General features: G+C 34.3%; 3 protein-coding genes across 3 annotated transcripts; 1 reads left to right on the forward strand and 2 right to left on the reverse strand.

Annotated features, from left to right (window-relative positions):
• Positions 5,017-6,715, reverse strand: LOC18613421 (auxin-binding protein T85). The gene is made up of 5 exons (XM_007050641.2): positions 6,489-6,715; positions 6,282-6,388; positions 5,949-6,155; positions 5,654-5,721; positions 5,017-5,353 (listed from the first exon to the last, which is right to left on the reverse strand). Exons 1-5 carry the CDS (start codon positions 6,574-6,576, stop codon positions 5,248-5,250), a joined length of 576 nt encoding a protein of 191 aa, XP_007050703.2. The 5' UTR covers positions 6,577-6,715; the 3' UTR covers positions 5,017-5,247.
• LOC18613422 (transcription termination factor MTERF4, chloroplastic) lies at positions 8,615-11,700 on the forward strand. Its single transcript, XM_007050642.2, has 3 exons — positions 8,615-8,747; positions 9,251-10,935; positions 11,401-11,700. The coding sequence occupies exon 2, from the start codon at positions 9,267-9,269 to the stop codon at positions 10,836-10,838; it is 1,572 nt and encodes a 523-aa protein (XP_007050704.2). The 5' UTR covers positions 8,615-8,747; positions 9,251-9,266; the 3' UTR covers positions 10,839-10,935; positions 11,401-11,700.
• LOC18613423 lies at positions 12,005-13,645 on the reverse strand. The gene is made up of 4 exons (XM_007050644.2): positions 13,243-13,645; positions 12,932-13,142; positions 12,597-12,766; positions 12,005-12,499 (listed from the first exon to the last, which is right to left on the reverse strand). The coding sequence occupies exons 1-4, from the start codon at positions 13,522-13,524 to the stop codon at positions 12,473-12,475; spliced, it is 690 nt and encodes a 229-aa protein (XP_007050706.2). The 5' UTR covers positions 13,525-13,645; the 3' UTR covers positions 12,005-12,472.

The raw sequence follows: 13,835 nt of genomic DNA on the forward strand, positions 1-13,835 counted from the left end.
TTAATTGAAAAATCTTACATTTTTCACTTAATTTCTTTGAAAATTCACACTTTTTCTTCGATTTTCTCTCTCTAGGGTTTGGTTTTTATTTTCTCTCTCTTCTTGCTGGTATTGGCCGACCATGGGGTGGGAGATGGGCTGGTTTTTGTGCCTTTAAAAAGGAAAAATAATAAATTAAAAAAGACATGACACGTGGCATCATGTCATTGGCCCGTTTTTTTTTAATTTTGACTTTTCATTTTTATTTTCCACCACACCTTTATTCCATCTTTATCCATTCCCACCATAATTAAATTCCACAAATTTGAAAAGTGTTGGTGGTGCAAAATTACCATTTTACCCTCGGTATGATAAAATTACCGTTTTACCCTTATACTCCAAAAATACCGAGAATTAAAAATTTCTCACTCCTCAAACTCCAATTATGTTCTAAATAATCTAAATAATTAATCTTGATCAATTGTTACCAAAATTTTCTTTTAAAATTTCCTGTTTTGTCCTTAAATGATAAAATGGCCGCATTTTGTCCCTAATCGGTCAATTCTCCCGATTGACTCCAAACTGGACTTCGAACTCCGAATCACTGTTTTGAGAAATCCCTAAACTGTGAAATTTGAAATTTCATCTTAAAATTCCTATTTTAATTAGTTCGAGGTATAAATCAACTCAGTTATACTTTCAAGTACAATACCGACTTTTACCTATTTTACCGAGATATTCTAGTACACAAGCATGATGTCAACTATATGTATGACCTGACAAATAATTTAGGGCTAGGCTTGACACCTCTTCATTTAACTCACCATTTAAGAATGTTGTTTTAACATCCATTTGGTGAATTACCATCTTATTTATAGATGTAAGTGCCATAAGCACTCTAATTGTAGCTATTCTTGCTACCGATGCATATGTATCAAAATAATCAACACCTTCCTTTTGTTTAAAGCCTTTTGCCATTAGCCTTGCTTTAAACTTTTCCACAGTTCCATCAACTTTCATTTTCTTTTTGAAAATCCATTTACAACCTATTGGCTTGGAACCTGGTGGAAGGTTTACCAATTTTCATGTTTTGTTTCCCATTATTGAGTCAATCTCTTCTTGTATTGCTTTTCTCCAAAATGAAGCATCTCGAGACTTCATTGCCTCCTCATAAGTTTGAGGATCACCTTCACCTTCTACATTAAAGTAGTAAGGTAGGTATTCACATGTTTCCTCTCTTGTACTTTCTACTAAGTATATAAGGAAATCGGATCCATATGTCTTTGCTTTTCTAATTCTTTTACTTCTCCGAAGCTCGATCGTTTTCTCGTCATTTTCTAAGAAACTATCACTCTTTATTACTTGTTCCTTGGGTCTTGGAATTGAATTGAATTTTGTTTCATCAAAGATAGCGTCCCTTGATTCTATGATCGTATTAACGAAAGATGAATCATTAGACTCTATCACCATGAAACGATATGCTTTATTATGTTTAGCATATCTTATAAATATGCATTCAATTCCTTTTTCACCCAATTTCCTTTTCTTTGGCTCTAGAACTCTTACTATGGCTCGACATCCCCAAACTCTTAAATAATTAAGGTTTGGCTTTCGTCCTTTCCATAGTTTATAAGGAGTAGTTTTACTCTTTTTGTTTGGGATTCTATTTAGTATATGGCAAGCCTTTAATAAGGCTTCGCCCCAAAATCCTTTTCCCAAACCTGAATTAGAAAGCAAAACATTGACCATTTTTGTAAGAACTCGATTCTTACGTTCTGCTACACCATTTTGTTCCGGTGTGTATAGAGCGGTAGTCTAATGAATAATTCCAATGGACTCAAAATACTTGGAATCATAATATTCACCTCCCCTATCACTTCGTAAACATTTAATAAACAATTCACAACACAATTCAACTTCTCTTTTATAAATTCTAAATTTCTCCATTGCTTCATTTTTAGTATGCAATAAGTAAACATAGCAATATCTAGAGAAGTCATTAATAAATGTTACGAAGTATTTCTTTCCACCGATAGAAGGAGTACTATGCATGTCACAAACATCAGAATGTATTAATGCAAGTAATTTTGTATTTCTTTCTACCTTAGGAAATGAATTTCTTGTGATTTTAGTGACCATGCATGTCTTGCACATATCATTATTTTCATCAATGTTGGGTATTAATTCTAATTTAGCCATATCATGCATTCTTCTATAATGAACATGACCTAATCTATTATGCCATAGATTAGTTAGGATTGCTTTACAATCATGAACATTAAACGATGCAACAATATAAGTAGAACTAGTAACATTCTTATTAGTATTGAGCTTGAACATGTTTTCACAATAATATCCACTTCCCACATATTGTTCACCTTTTGTAAAGATGAATTTATTCGCTTCAAATATTAATTTGAAGCCATACTTATTTAACAAGCCACCTGACACAAGATTCTTTCTTACTTTCGGTACATAAAAGACATTGTTTAGTACAAGTATCTTTCCAGAAGTGAACATAAGTTCCACAATGCATTTTCCTTTCACTTGTGTAGTGGAGGAATTTCCCATGTATAACACGTTTCCATCATTAACTTCTTCCAAAGTCTTGACGAAACTTTTGTTGTTGCATACATGATTAGTTGCACTAGTGTCAATCCACTATGCTCCATAATCTTGGAGAAGATTGACTTCAGAAATCATAAACACAAACTTGTGGTTGTTCACACCTTGTGTCTTGCTTTTCAAAAGTCTACATTCTGCCTTAAAGTGACCAAGTTTGTTACAATGAAAACATGGCCCATTTCTGTTCCTTTTGAACTTATGACTTTTGTCATTCATACCCACGGAATGTTTTCTTTTGTTGCATAAGATTGGCTTGTTTGATGGTTTGTGTTCCATCACATGGACCTTTGAAGTCTCAAGATTCTTCTCATTAGAATATTTTTCTTTTTCATCTTGCTTGACTTTTTCTTGTTTGCGATAATCTTATTCTATTCGAAGATGATTACCAAAGTCCTCGAAAAACATATCTTCCTTTTTTTGTTTTAGGAATTTCTTTATGTCTCTCCATGGAGGGGGAAGCTTATCAATTATTGAAGAAACCACAATAGCTTCATCCATTTTAAGACCATATTGCTTAAAGCTATTGAGAATGCGTTCAAGCTCATGCAATTGTTCCATAACAGAACGATTATCAATCATTTTATAGTTATTGAAACGACTAACCAGGAATTTTTTGCTGCTTGCATCTTCCGCCATGTATCTTGCTTCCAACTTGTCCCAAAGTTGCTATGCATTAGTCTCGTTCTGGTATGCATCGAACAATGCATCCGACATTCCATTAAGAAAGTGTCCCAAGCAAATATAGTCATCATTATCCCATTTTTGCCTCAAACGAGTTCTTTCCACGGATTCTTCACCATCTTTTTCACTTGGTCGTGGTGTATCTAGAACATAAGCGACTTTGAGTGTTGTGAGGAAGAAGCGCATATTTTTTTGCCATCAAATGAAGTCTCCTCCATCAAAGCGATCTAACTTGACAATGTTGGTAGCCATCTCTTTGAGTGAAGCCATTTTGAATACTACGAAAATAAGTCTTAAAATTGTTGGTGCGAACGGGGCTTTTTATACGGTATTCAAGAATAGGCAAAATTGACTTCAAGGTGAGCCTTTCAAATAGACGTTTATCTTTAAGACTTATTTCACCCCCACCATTTGGTATGTAAAGGGGAATACTGCGAATAGTCTCAAGGATACAATGAAGCCAACGTCTAACTTTCGTATTGCACTTACGAAGTAGACCGCTAAATACACCCGAGGGTTTGCAAAGTTGTTTGGCCTTAGAACCAACTTTCTGCAGCAAGTAGATTATAAGGAATTCAAAATATCTTGTAGATGATGGGAACTTTAGTGTTTATGTTATGAGAACACAACACTTATCTTGCTCTTGCTTTTTCTCTAAATTTTTGGTATGTCAAAAATAGTTGGCAACAAGCCCTTTATATAGGCTTCCAAGTGTCTTTTCTTTAAGGACACAATCTTTTCATAAAGACACCTCTTTGTCTAAAAAGCATCTTTACATTTTTGCCAACATAACTTTTAAATATAGTTATTGTTTCAATAGTCATCTTATAAATAGATAACTATTCATCCCATAAATTATAATTTTTGAGTTATAACTTGAAACAATAACTTTTTACTTTAACTTTTGAGCAATGGTGTCTTTTCAACATATTTCTTAACTTTTGGATGTCATTTTTCAAGAGACATAACTATTCACATGAAAACATATCTATATCTAATAGACACATTATGTCACTTTTCGTGACATAACTTTTGAGCTAATGATAGCTTTTCATCATATGAAATAACTTTTAATTTTGAAAATACACCAAAAAAAAAGAAAAATTGTTTTCTTTTTGGTTCTTCCCTGTAGATATTTAAATGAAGCATAAGTTGAAGTTTTATTAATTTTAAGCTTTTAAAAAGAAAAGGGTGAATCCAAATTATTAACAACTTCCTTGAATTTTTCTATTAAATAAAATTTATTTTTTTGTTGTACTTAAATCAGTTTTATGCTATAATTCATACCAAATAACTTCTTATGTTGATTGGAAAATGTTACTTGTATCAAGTGCCCTTAACATCTATGGCTAACTAATATATTTTGCATATATGAATGTTGACACAGACTTTTTTGACTCAACGAAATTGGTTAAGTAAAAAAAGGTTTTCATTCAAGACATGATTATTCTATTTAGTCAATTTTGTTAGGTTCAAAAAATCATGTTATTTTGTAATCAGTGAAAAGATACTAATCATAAAAGCAACAACAAGAATTTATTCAAATAAAAATAATAAAATATAAGAATTTATTTGAGTATAACAAAAAGATAAAAACATTTTTGAGTTTTTTTTTAATTGAGATAATTCGTAAACTTGTCTAATATTTTTATCGAGGAAAAACATGGTTAATTATAGCACTATTTCCATGTGATATTTTGTCACAGAGCAAGGGCTATAAATCTAGCAATATGTTTGATAATGAAAACAGTACTAGATTGAGAAGATGGAGGTTTTGTAAACATTGAAATTCAAAGCAAAATATAAAGATCTAAGCTTCTACTTCGACCACCAATATAATGGTTTGCAGATTCATTTTTGAGTAGTTTGCAGACTTAGAACATGTAAAAGTCCAGCCACAGAATTAATGGCCCCAAGCGGGAAGGCCGTTCAATACAAGAGTCTGAAGGGGTGGCTTAAACATTAAAGCTTATCTTTCTGCGGTGATTGACGACATTGTTCATCCCAAGGCATGGGAAACAGCAACCTTGCTGCGGAATGAGGCATGGACCAGTCCTCATACACAAACCTGAAAGGCGAAGCAAAGAGAACAACTATTTCCTCAGCTCAGCCTTTGTTAAAAAAAGGATGAAAGAAACTTGAAATCAGCAGAGGAACAAGGAAAATAAGTAATGAAGGCCAAGGACATCCTATCCATAAAAAGGAGAATTGAATACTATATACTGACAGTAATATGGCCAAGTTTAATGATCTGGAGATTCCGGGAAAAGTGAATGCAGTCTACACTAAATTGATAATGAAATATGAAAATAAAAAAGATGCATGTTCAGGAATTTTGGTAAAGGACTGGAGAAGAAAACTTGCTTACGCTTTCATAGGAGGGCGAGATATTATTACAAGAACTTGCAAATCCTCATGTTCATTTGTATTGCATACCTGCAGTGGGGATCATAAACATTATTCATCAGGCAGTGAAGAACAACCATACAGGCTCTAGCTAGATTGCCAATTTTCCATAGAAGAAAGTGTTCTTTCTTCCCCTTATATAACTATGAGCATGCCTATCTATAACAAGCTGAAAGCTTCCCTGCTCTTTCATAATCCTGGGAATTGGAAAAGGGACATTGTTGGACATTATTGGTCGTATAATGGTCTAAGTTTACCTGGTGAACATCATCGACAGGGATATGATATGTGCTGTTTGGAAAGATAAAATACTCTTTTGGCTTTCCGGGGGACTTGTTTTCATCTGAAGGTGAGGCAAGAAACAGAGTGCCACTCCCTCTGAGGACAACAAAAACTTCTTCACAAGCATGCCTGTGGATTGGCGTGCGTGCTCCTGGCGAAAATGTTTCAAGCCATATCTCGATCTGTGGAATGAATCCCACAAAAAAAAAAAAGAAGAACAAAGAAAACGATTGTTAGAAAACCTAAAGAAGAGAGACAAGCCAACGTCTTCAACTCAAACAGAGTTTTAGTGAAAGTGAATAGCTTACTTCTTTCATCCCATGCAAGACAGAACCTACAAGAGTTGTATGGGATAAACCTTTAATTCCATAGCTACCCTGTGGAAGCTCGCTAATGTTCCTTACCAGAGGAAACCCTGCATAAAAAAATCCATTCAAAGATACTGCCTATAAGTTGTCGGTGGTCAACAATCATTTAAACTGCCCATCAGTCTTTAGAAACAAGGCAAAACTGACCATTGATGGGGCATGGAGAAGCTTCAAGGGTTTGCCAGAATAAAAGGAGGGTTAAAAAGAAGGAAACGAAACAAGGCCACCGGACCATCTCCTTTCTGGTTCTGAAAATGGTGGATCTAGACTTTTCTTCTTACAAATCTTCTAAACTGCCACCGAAATAAAATTTTGTTTTTTAATAAGGAATAGTCTAAGTTAATGGGAAATAAGTAGCATTTCCTTTTCGTACACAATCTTTTTTAAAGGTCAACAAAAGTTAGAACCCTATCATAATTTAAAAGAAATGTTTTATATTTAATATAATGTCCTTGCATACTCTTTTTTTTTTATATAAACAAATGCCATTCTATAGTATTTATATTTATATATTATTATTTAATCACAAAGTGTGATTTTGATTTCATAAATATATAAAGGTAAAAATTTAAAAGTTTTTTAAAATAAATATTTTTAAAATTATAAATTTTTATTTTTGAGAGTTTTTAACTTTTAAATTATTTATTACTGATATAAAAATATTTGATCCGCTAATAGTATATAAAATTTATGAATTTATATTTGATGCAATGACAATGTATAGTATAAGTAAAATAAAAAAACTTCTAAACTTAAAATTAAATATTAAAAAATTTATAATGATTAACTAAATAATAAATAAAATATTTTCTCTTTTCTATCTCTTCATCCTTCTTTTTCTTGTTTTTCATCTCTCTCCAACTGTATCATTTTTTTCATTAAAATTAGATTTTACAAAATTTTATAATTTTAAAAGTAATTTTTATATTCTTTTATTATTCTTTTGCAACCTCAAAAAGAGAGATGGAGGAAACAAAATTCAAATAAATAAATGCTATTAGCATAACCTTATAAGTTAACAATTTTACTTCTAAATAACAAGATTAAGTCAAAAATTATTTTTTTTTTCACAGGCATTAGGGTTTCTTTTCATTGAATACAATCATAAAACTTTAAATTTCTATCAAAATCAAAATTCTTTTGAAGTGTTATTTAATCATTTTATTAAAATCTAAAATGCTAATAAGTTTAAATTTGAGATGTTAAATCAAATTACATCTTTTTTGGTATTTGAACCAAAATCATTATTCAGTATATATTACATAATCATTTTAATTTTTAACTAAATTTCACATTTTCAAGATTTTAAATGAAAATCAGTCCATTTTTAGATGAGGTGTTACCAACCTTTTTAGAAAAGGTTTCAAAATCAACGTATTTTAGTGAAAGTGAATTTCCGTTTGCAACACGACAACAAAGTGGGGTGAGATATAGCTTATAGGAAAAGAAAAAATTTTGACTTAATCACGCTACTTAGAAGCAAAATTATTGACTTAATAAAATTCTATTAATAAGATTTATTAATTTAAATCTTGTTTTCTCAATCTTCTTTTTTGAAAAGTATGTTTCCTCAATCTTTTTTAGAGTTTTAAAAAAATAATAAAATAATTTAAAATTACTCTTGAAGTTGCATAATTTTACAAAATTTAATTTTAACGGAAGAAGAAAATGGTGGAGTTAAAGGGAAAAGGAAAGCAAAGAAAAAGAAGGGTTGAGAGATAGAAAAGTGAAAATATTTTATTTTTTGTTTAATTAGTTATTATAAACTTTTTAATATTTAATTTTAAGTTCTTAAAGTTTTTTATTATACTTTATTAACGAGGTGACATATTTTGATGAGATAGAAGCTATACACTGACTATGTATTAAATATAAATTCAAAATTTATATACTAACAATATATCAAATATAAATTTTTTAAAAAAATCTATAAATGTAGAAAATAGAAATAAATTGTTGTGCATAATATTGGGCCACACAAATTGGATTACTTCCCTCCCTCAAAAATTCCTAATCCTTGGTTAAATTTAAAATTCAAAGTAAATATTTTAAGTAGAAATGAAATGGTGAAAATGCAGATGAAAAAGCCTATTCAGGCATGTTCGAAAAATAAAAAAGAGGTAAGAGTTTACCTTTAAATGGGCTAGAGCTACAGTATATCTGTTCTGCCATGTCATCGGAGTGCGCCACGTAGGAAAAGCAACAGAAAAGAAACAAAACTAGTGCAACTGAGGGGGAAAAAAATCTACCAGTTCTAAATTTGATATACCCCCACGTCCTTACCAGTCACCCCTTGCCGCACTTCGAAACACGAGGCTTCACTTCTAGGCTTCACCCACACTGTTCCACCCTTCTCCGGCCACCGGCAAGGCGGCAACGGTTGTCTACGGCTAATATTCTGAGCAGGTTATTCTTCATATTGATTTTTTCCTTTACTGTTTCTTTTGATATTGGAGTACGTTCTTACTGAAAGTGATAAGCTAGCTGCTGAAAAAATAATAGACTAGTCAAAAACAAGATTTAGGAGCTGTGAAATTTGGAGTATTAGCTAATTTAGTGTCTTTAATTCGAGAAAGGTAGATGCTTTAGCTTCTATTTCTTCTTCTTGGTCTGCTTTGTCTTTTTCTTTGGTGTAGGAGTCTGGATAAAAATGATGGTATTTTTTTACTGAAATGACGCCTAATTGCCATTTTAGCGTCTTGGGTTTCCGCCCAAGCGCTTAAAAGTAGAAATTTCTTAATTTTGCTTGTAACTATATAACCTTTTCTGAGGTCTCATTGTATAAATTCATTTTCTTCTTAACATCTAAAATACCCATTTTTTAGAAATTTTTTAGAGTTGATTTTCCTTGCTTCTTGGAAATTGTAATTTATTTGGTCTGCTGTTCTGTGTTGTATCTTTCCTACCAGTGTGAACTGTGAAATTATGAAGATCAGAAGCTATGCTGGCATTACAAAACCTAGTTTTTTGCTCGTACATTCAGAATTACCTGCTCTTACCTTCCATAAACCCAAATTAACTTGGACATCAACTCTTAGAATCCCAAGAAACTATGAGAGGAATTTTGGATTGATTACAAGGGTTCAGTGCTCCGTTGCTGATAGAACCTTTGCGTCTACATCTGTGAGTTCATCTGCATCAAAGCCAAAAAGTGTTCGTTTGGGTCGGAAACAAGGCGATTCCTCGTCCTTGTATAGTCGCCCTAGTTTGTTGGAGATGAAGAAAGAGAGGATAGCAAATCGTGCCAAGGTTTATGAGTTTCTGAGGGGACTTGGTATAATTCCTGATGAGCTAGATGGGCTAGAACTTCCTGTCACAGTTGAGGTTATGCAGGAACGTATAGATTTTCTTCATAAACTGGGGCTTACTATTGAAGACATCAACAATTATCCACTTGTTCTTGGTTGTAGCGTGAAAAAGAACATGATTCCTGTGCTTGACTATTTGGGGAAATTGGGTGTTAGAAAATCCACCTTCACAGAGTTTTTGAGAAGATATCCACAAGTTCTCCATGCAAGTGTTGTTGTTGACCTTGCCCCAGTAGTAAAGTATCTTCAAGGGTTGGATATCAAGCCTAATGATATTCCTCGGGTCCTTGAGAGATATCCAGAAGTCCTGGGATTCAAGCTCGAGGGAACCATGAGCACATCGGTGGCTTATTTAGTTGGCATTGGGGTGTCAAGAAGGGAAGTTGGAGGGGTCTTAACTAGATACCCTGAAATTCTGGGGATGCGAGTAGGCCGTGTGATCAAGCCATTTGTGGAGTATCTTCAAGGCTTGGGTATTCCAAGGTTAGCTGTAGCTAGATTGATAGAGAAGAGGCCTCACATCCTTGGGTTTGGATTGGAGGAGAGGGTCAAACCAAATGTTGAATCCCTTCTTGAGTTCAATGTTAGAAAAGCATCACTTCCATCTATAATAGCACAGTATCCTGAAATTCTAGGAATTGATCTTATACCAAAGCTTCTTGGTCAAAGGAGTTTGCTTCAATCAATTACTGATTTGGGTCCTGAGGATTTTGGGACCGTTGTGGAGAAAATGCCTCAGGTTGTGAGCCTCAGTAATACTTCTATGGTGAAGCATGTGGATTTCCTAAAGGATTGTGGTATTTCCTTGCAACAAGTGAGGGACATGGTTGTGGGATGTCCCCAAGTGCTTGCTTTGAATCTTGACATCATGAAACTTAGCTTTGATTACTTTCAAATGGAAATGCAGAGGCCAATTGATGATTTGGTTGCTTTCCCCGCATTATTTACTTATAGTCTTGAGTCTACTATAAAGCCTAGACACAAGATTATTGCAAAGAGGGGTTTTAAATGTTCTCTTTCGTGGCTTCTTAACTGCTCTGATGAGAAATTTAAGGAACGGATGAACTATGACACCATTGAGATGGAGGAGATGGAAATGATGCCTTCTTTTGACATGAATTCACTGATGGAACCAAGAAGCGATGAGTCTGATTCTGAGTATGAGGATAGTGATGATGAGTACGTATAAAACAGTTAGTCAGGTTCAGATACAGTTCCACAGTAGAAATTCTTGGTTTTCTCAAATCAGATCATTATGTGGAGAAGGTGGATGCAATATTTAAAAGGTAAACTTTCTGTTAAGCTGAAACAGATGGATGGACTATCTCTGCCTTTCTTAATTGAATGTCACAGACTGCCTTAACCATGTTGTCTCATATTTTGCATAGCGACACATAACAAAAGACATGGTTTTGGTAAGTCCTAGTGTCTGAAGTTAGGATGATGTGACAATTTTGGTTTCATTTAGGAAATACATATAACATAGAAGTATGTAGACTTCTGGTGGTCTAAGAACATTGTTGCTGACTTGCCCCAATTGGCCATTGTGGCTGGATCTCATTAAAATCCTTTGCAGAAATAATGACTAGCTGTAGTTGGCTGGATTATAATGTGCATCACTGCCGTAGATGCATTTTCTCCTTCCTATTCTTTCTTATTCTATGTGTTTCATTGCTTGAGTGTTATTTTTATCATAAGCTTTATATGTATCATCATTGACCACTTACCAGAATCCACCTTCGTTTTTTCAGCCATACCTAGGCGGAGACTGATGTTCCTTCTAATATAGTGCACTATGGAGTTTGGCATGTGGTTGTTGATGGATACAGATACCTAGAGTAGACACCATAAATATCAATGCATCATGTTTCGATTCTCCAGTGTGTTTCCAATTATTCTTTTCTTTTTCGGTTGTGATTTTTACCACATAATAAGGTGCTTGTTTAGATGTCAGCTTCTGTATTCTAATACGAGACATCTTGTAACTACTGACTCAAATTCTGACAAAAATTTGTGTAGCATATATGACATTCATTTCATCCTTTTCTTTTGATGCTTTTCATGAATTCTTGAGAATGAATCCTTGGTGATGGTAATTCTGTCTTCTTCGGCTTCACCAGGTTTAACTTGCAAGGTATAGGTTTTACATGTAATGCTGTTAATTGAGTCCATGAAAACTCAATAGTGAAAGGTGTCCACGGCGGCCTCTGTTGCTACCTCTGCCAAAACCATCATCCTACTTACCATTGTTATGCTATCAAATTACAATGACCTAGCGATAGCAGCATCCCCTTGGGCTCTGCCTAGTGGGGTATCTGTTTCATGCTGGAATAGAGAAATGCATACCTAACGGCATCTAGTATTCTCCTGTGACATCTATTCATATACGATAACTACAAACGTACCGTGACAATTTCACAGGTTTATCAGTTTACATGCCAAAAGAAGACATTGAAGAAATTCAGAAATTTCAATCCGTAGATTCTCCAAATGGACTTCTGAGTGTACACATAAAATTCCTGAGAAACAACTTTGAAGCTTAAATTTCAAAAGAAAAAAGAAAAACAGCCAAGACCCCAAGAATATAGATGAATCGGTATCCGTTTTTAATTGCATTTCTAAGAGATATCTATTTGAGTCTTGCTCAGATGAAACAACCACCCCCTGCCATGTTAATCATGAATAATCTTCATTCTGGTTGTGAGTTACCGCAATAATCAGATTGGAGGAATTTTGTATCTCGCATGCATCCTGGGTTCGAAACTGGGGATCATTTAAGAATAATAGCTCCATGATCCAATCACATGCCAGTGCAATTAATTCCTACTCTGTTTTCTGTAGCCATCCAACCTGTAGGAAGTACATATCGATTCAATAAGAAAAATGCTCACAGACAGTAATTGTGTAATACTAAAAAAGGTAGGAGATCATCCATGGGTAAAAGTACCTTCCAGGCATACATGGCAAAGAAGGCTATGGTGTCAGCAGACCAGACGATTGCAAAAGACTTCCAAAAGAAAGGGATTGTAACATTGAGCAATGGGACGATGAGAAAGAGATAATTAAGAGCTTCTTTTTCATTCTTTGAGCAGTCTCGGGCTCGAAGGGAGGGAATTGCTGTAAAGAAATGGGCATTAGTAAGTAGTAACTGAATATTGTAGTTTGTTGGACATGCAATAGATGATTCACTGCAAAAGTTTCAATGCATTTACTGAAACCCTTGAACCAGAATATGCAGTAAATTAATTAAAAGCTTTAAGGGATTAGGGTAGTTTAACTCACTGAACATCCAAATAGACCACATCCCCATCAATCTCCATATGTCAGGTTCATTTGATGGAAATATGAGATTGAAAGATAAAGCTCCACCCAACAACATTGAGACATAACCTTGAACCTCAAAAACAGTATACAAGGCAGTTCCAGGCACAGCAGGGTTTTTAGTAGCTGTGGAAGCCCTTGGTGCAAAGGTTGCAGCAGTCTTCTGAAGCACCTGTTTTCAATTATAATATATGGACATCCTCAAAATCAGCCTGTAATTCCAAAATCAACCAATTTTCCATGTAAAGATAGACCATACGTCAAAATCCTACCTTTTTGAGGTCCTTGTCAAGAGGTGCAGTGGAAGGGGAGGAAGTACTGGAGATGTTGTTGCTTTCATTTTGGGGTTCAGCTTCTAAGTTTTCTTCTTTGGGTTCTTCCTGAACAGTTTCAATCTGTCTATCTACTTCATTTGCCGCATTGGCATGTATTTGCAGGGCTTTTCTGCAGCTGAGAAACCGGGGATTGTTGTTGTAACTGAAATTGAAAGAAGTAGGTAAAGGAAACTTTGAAACGCCAAAGTTGCAAAGAGGCGTTGAAATCAACGAGTACATGTTGAATGATCAACACGCTCTCAAATCAATTCTCTCATCGAAATCCAGAAATTCTTGAATTTGAAACCAAAAATACCAGATGGGAGAGAGATAAGGAACCCAAGGCTAATCTTTGCTGTTAAAAATGGCGCGATTGTCACCTTATAAACGACGCCGTTCCTCTCGGACTACTCAAACCCGGACCAACACAGCTCACCCCCGCAGCAATCTTTTATGACCAGAATAGCCTCAAACATGAACTGCAATGCCTCAACGTTTTCAAAGTAAAACAAAACTATCTCAAGCCCCAAACAGGAAAATGAGAAAAAAAG

Source organism: Theobroma cacao, chromosome 1 (genome assembly GCF_000208745.1).
Source record: "Theobroma cacao cultivar B97-61/B2 chromosome 1, Criollo_cocoa_genome_V2, whole genome shotgun sequence".
Lineage (NCBI taxonomy): Eukaryota > Viridiplantae > Streptophyta > Magnoliopsida > Malvales > Malvaceae > Theobroma > Theobroma cacao.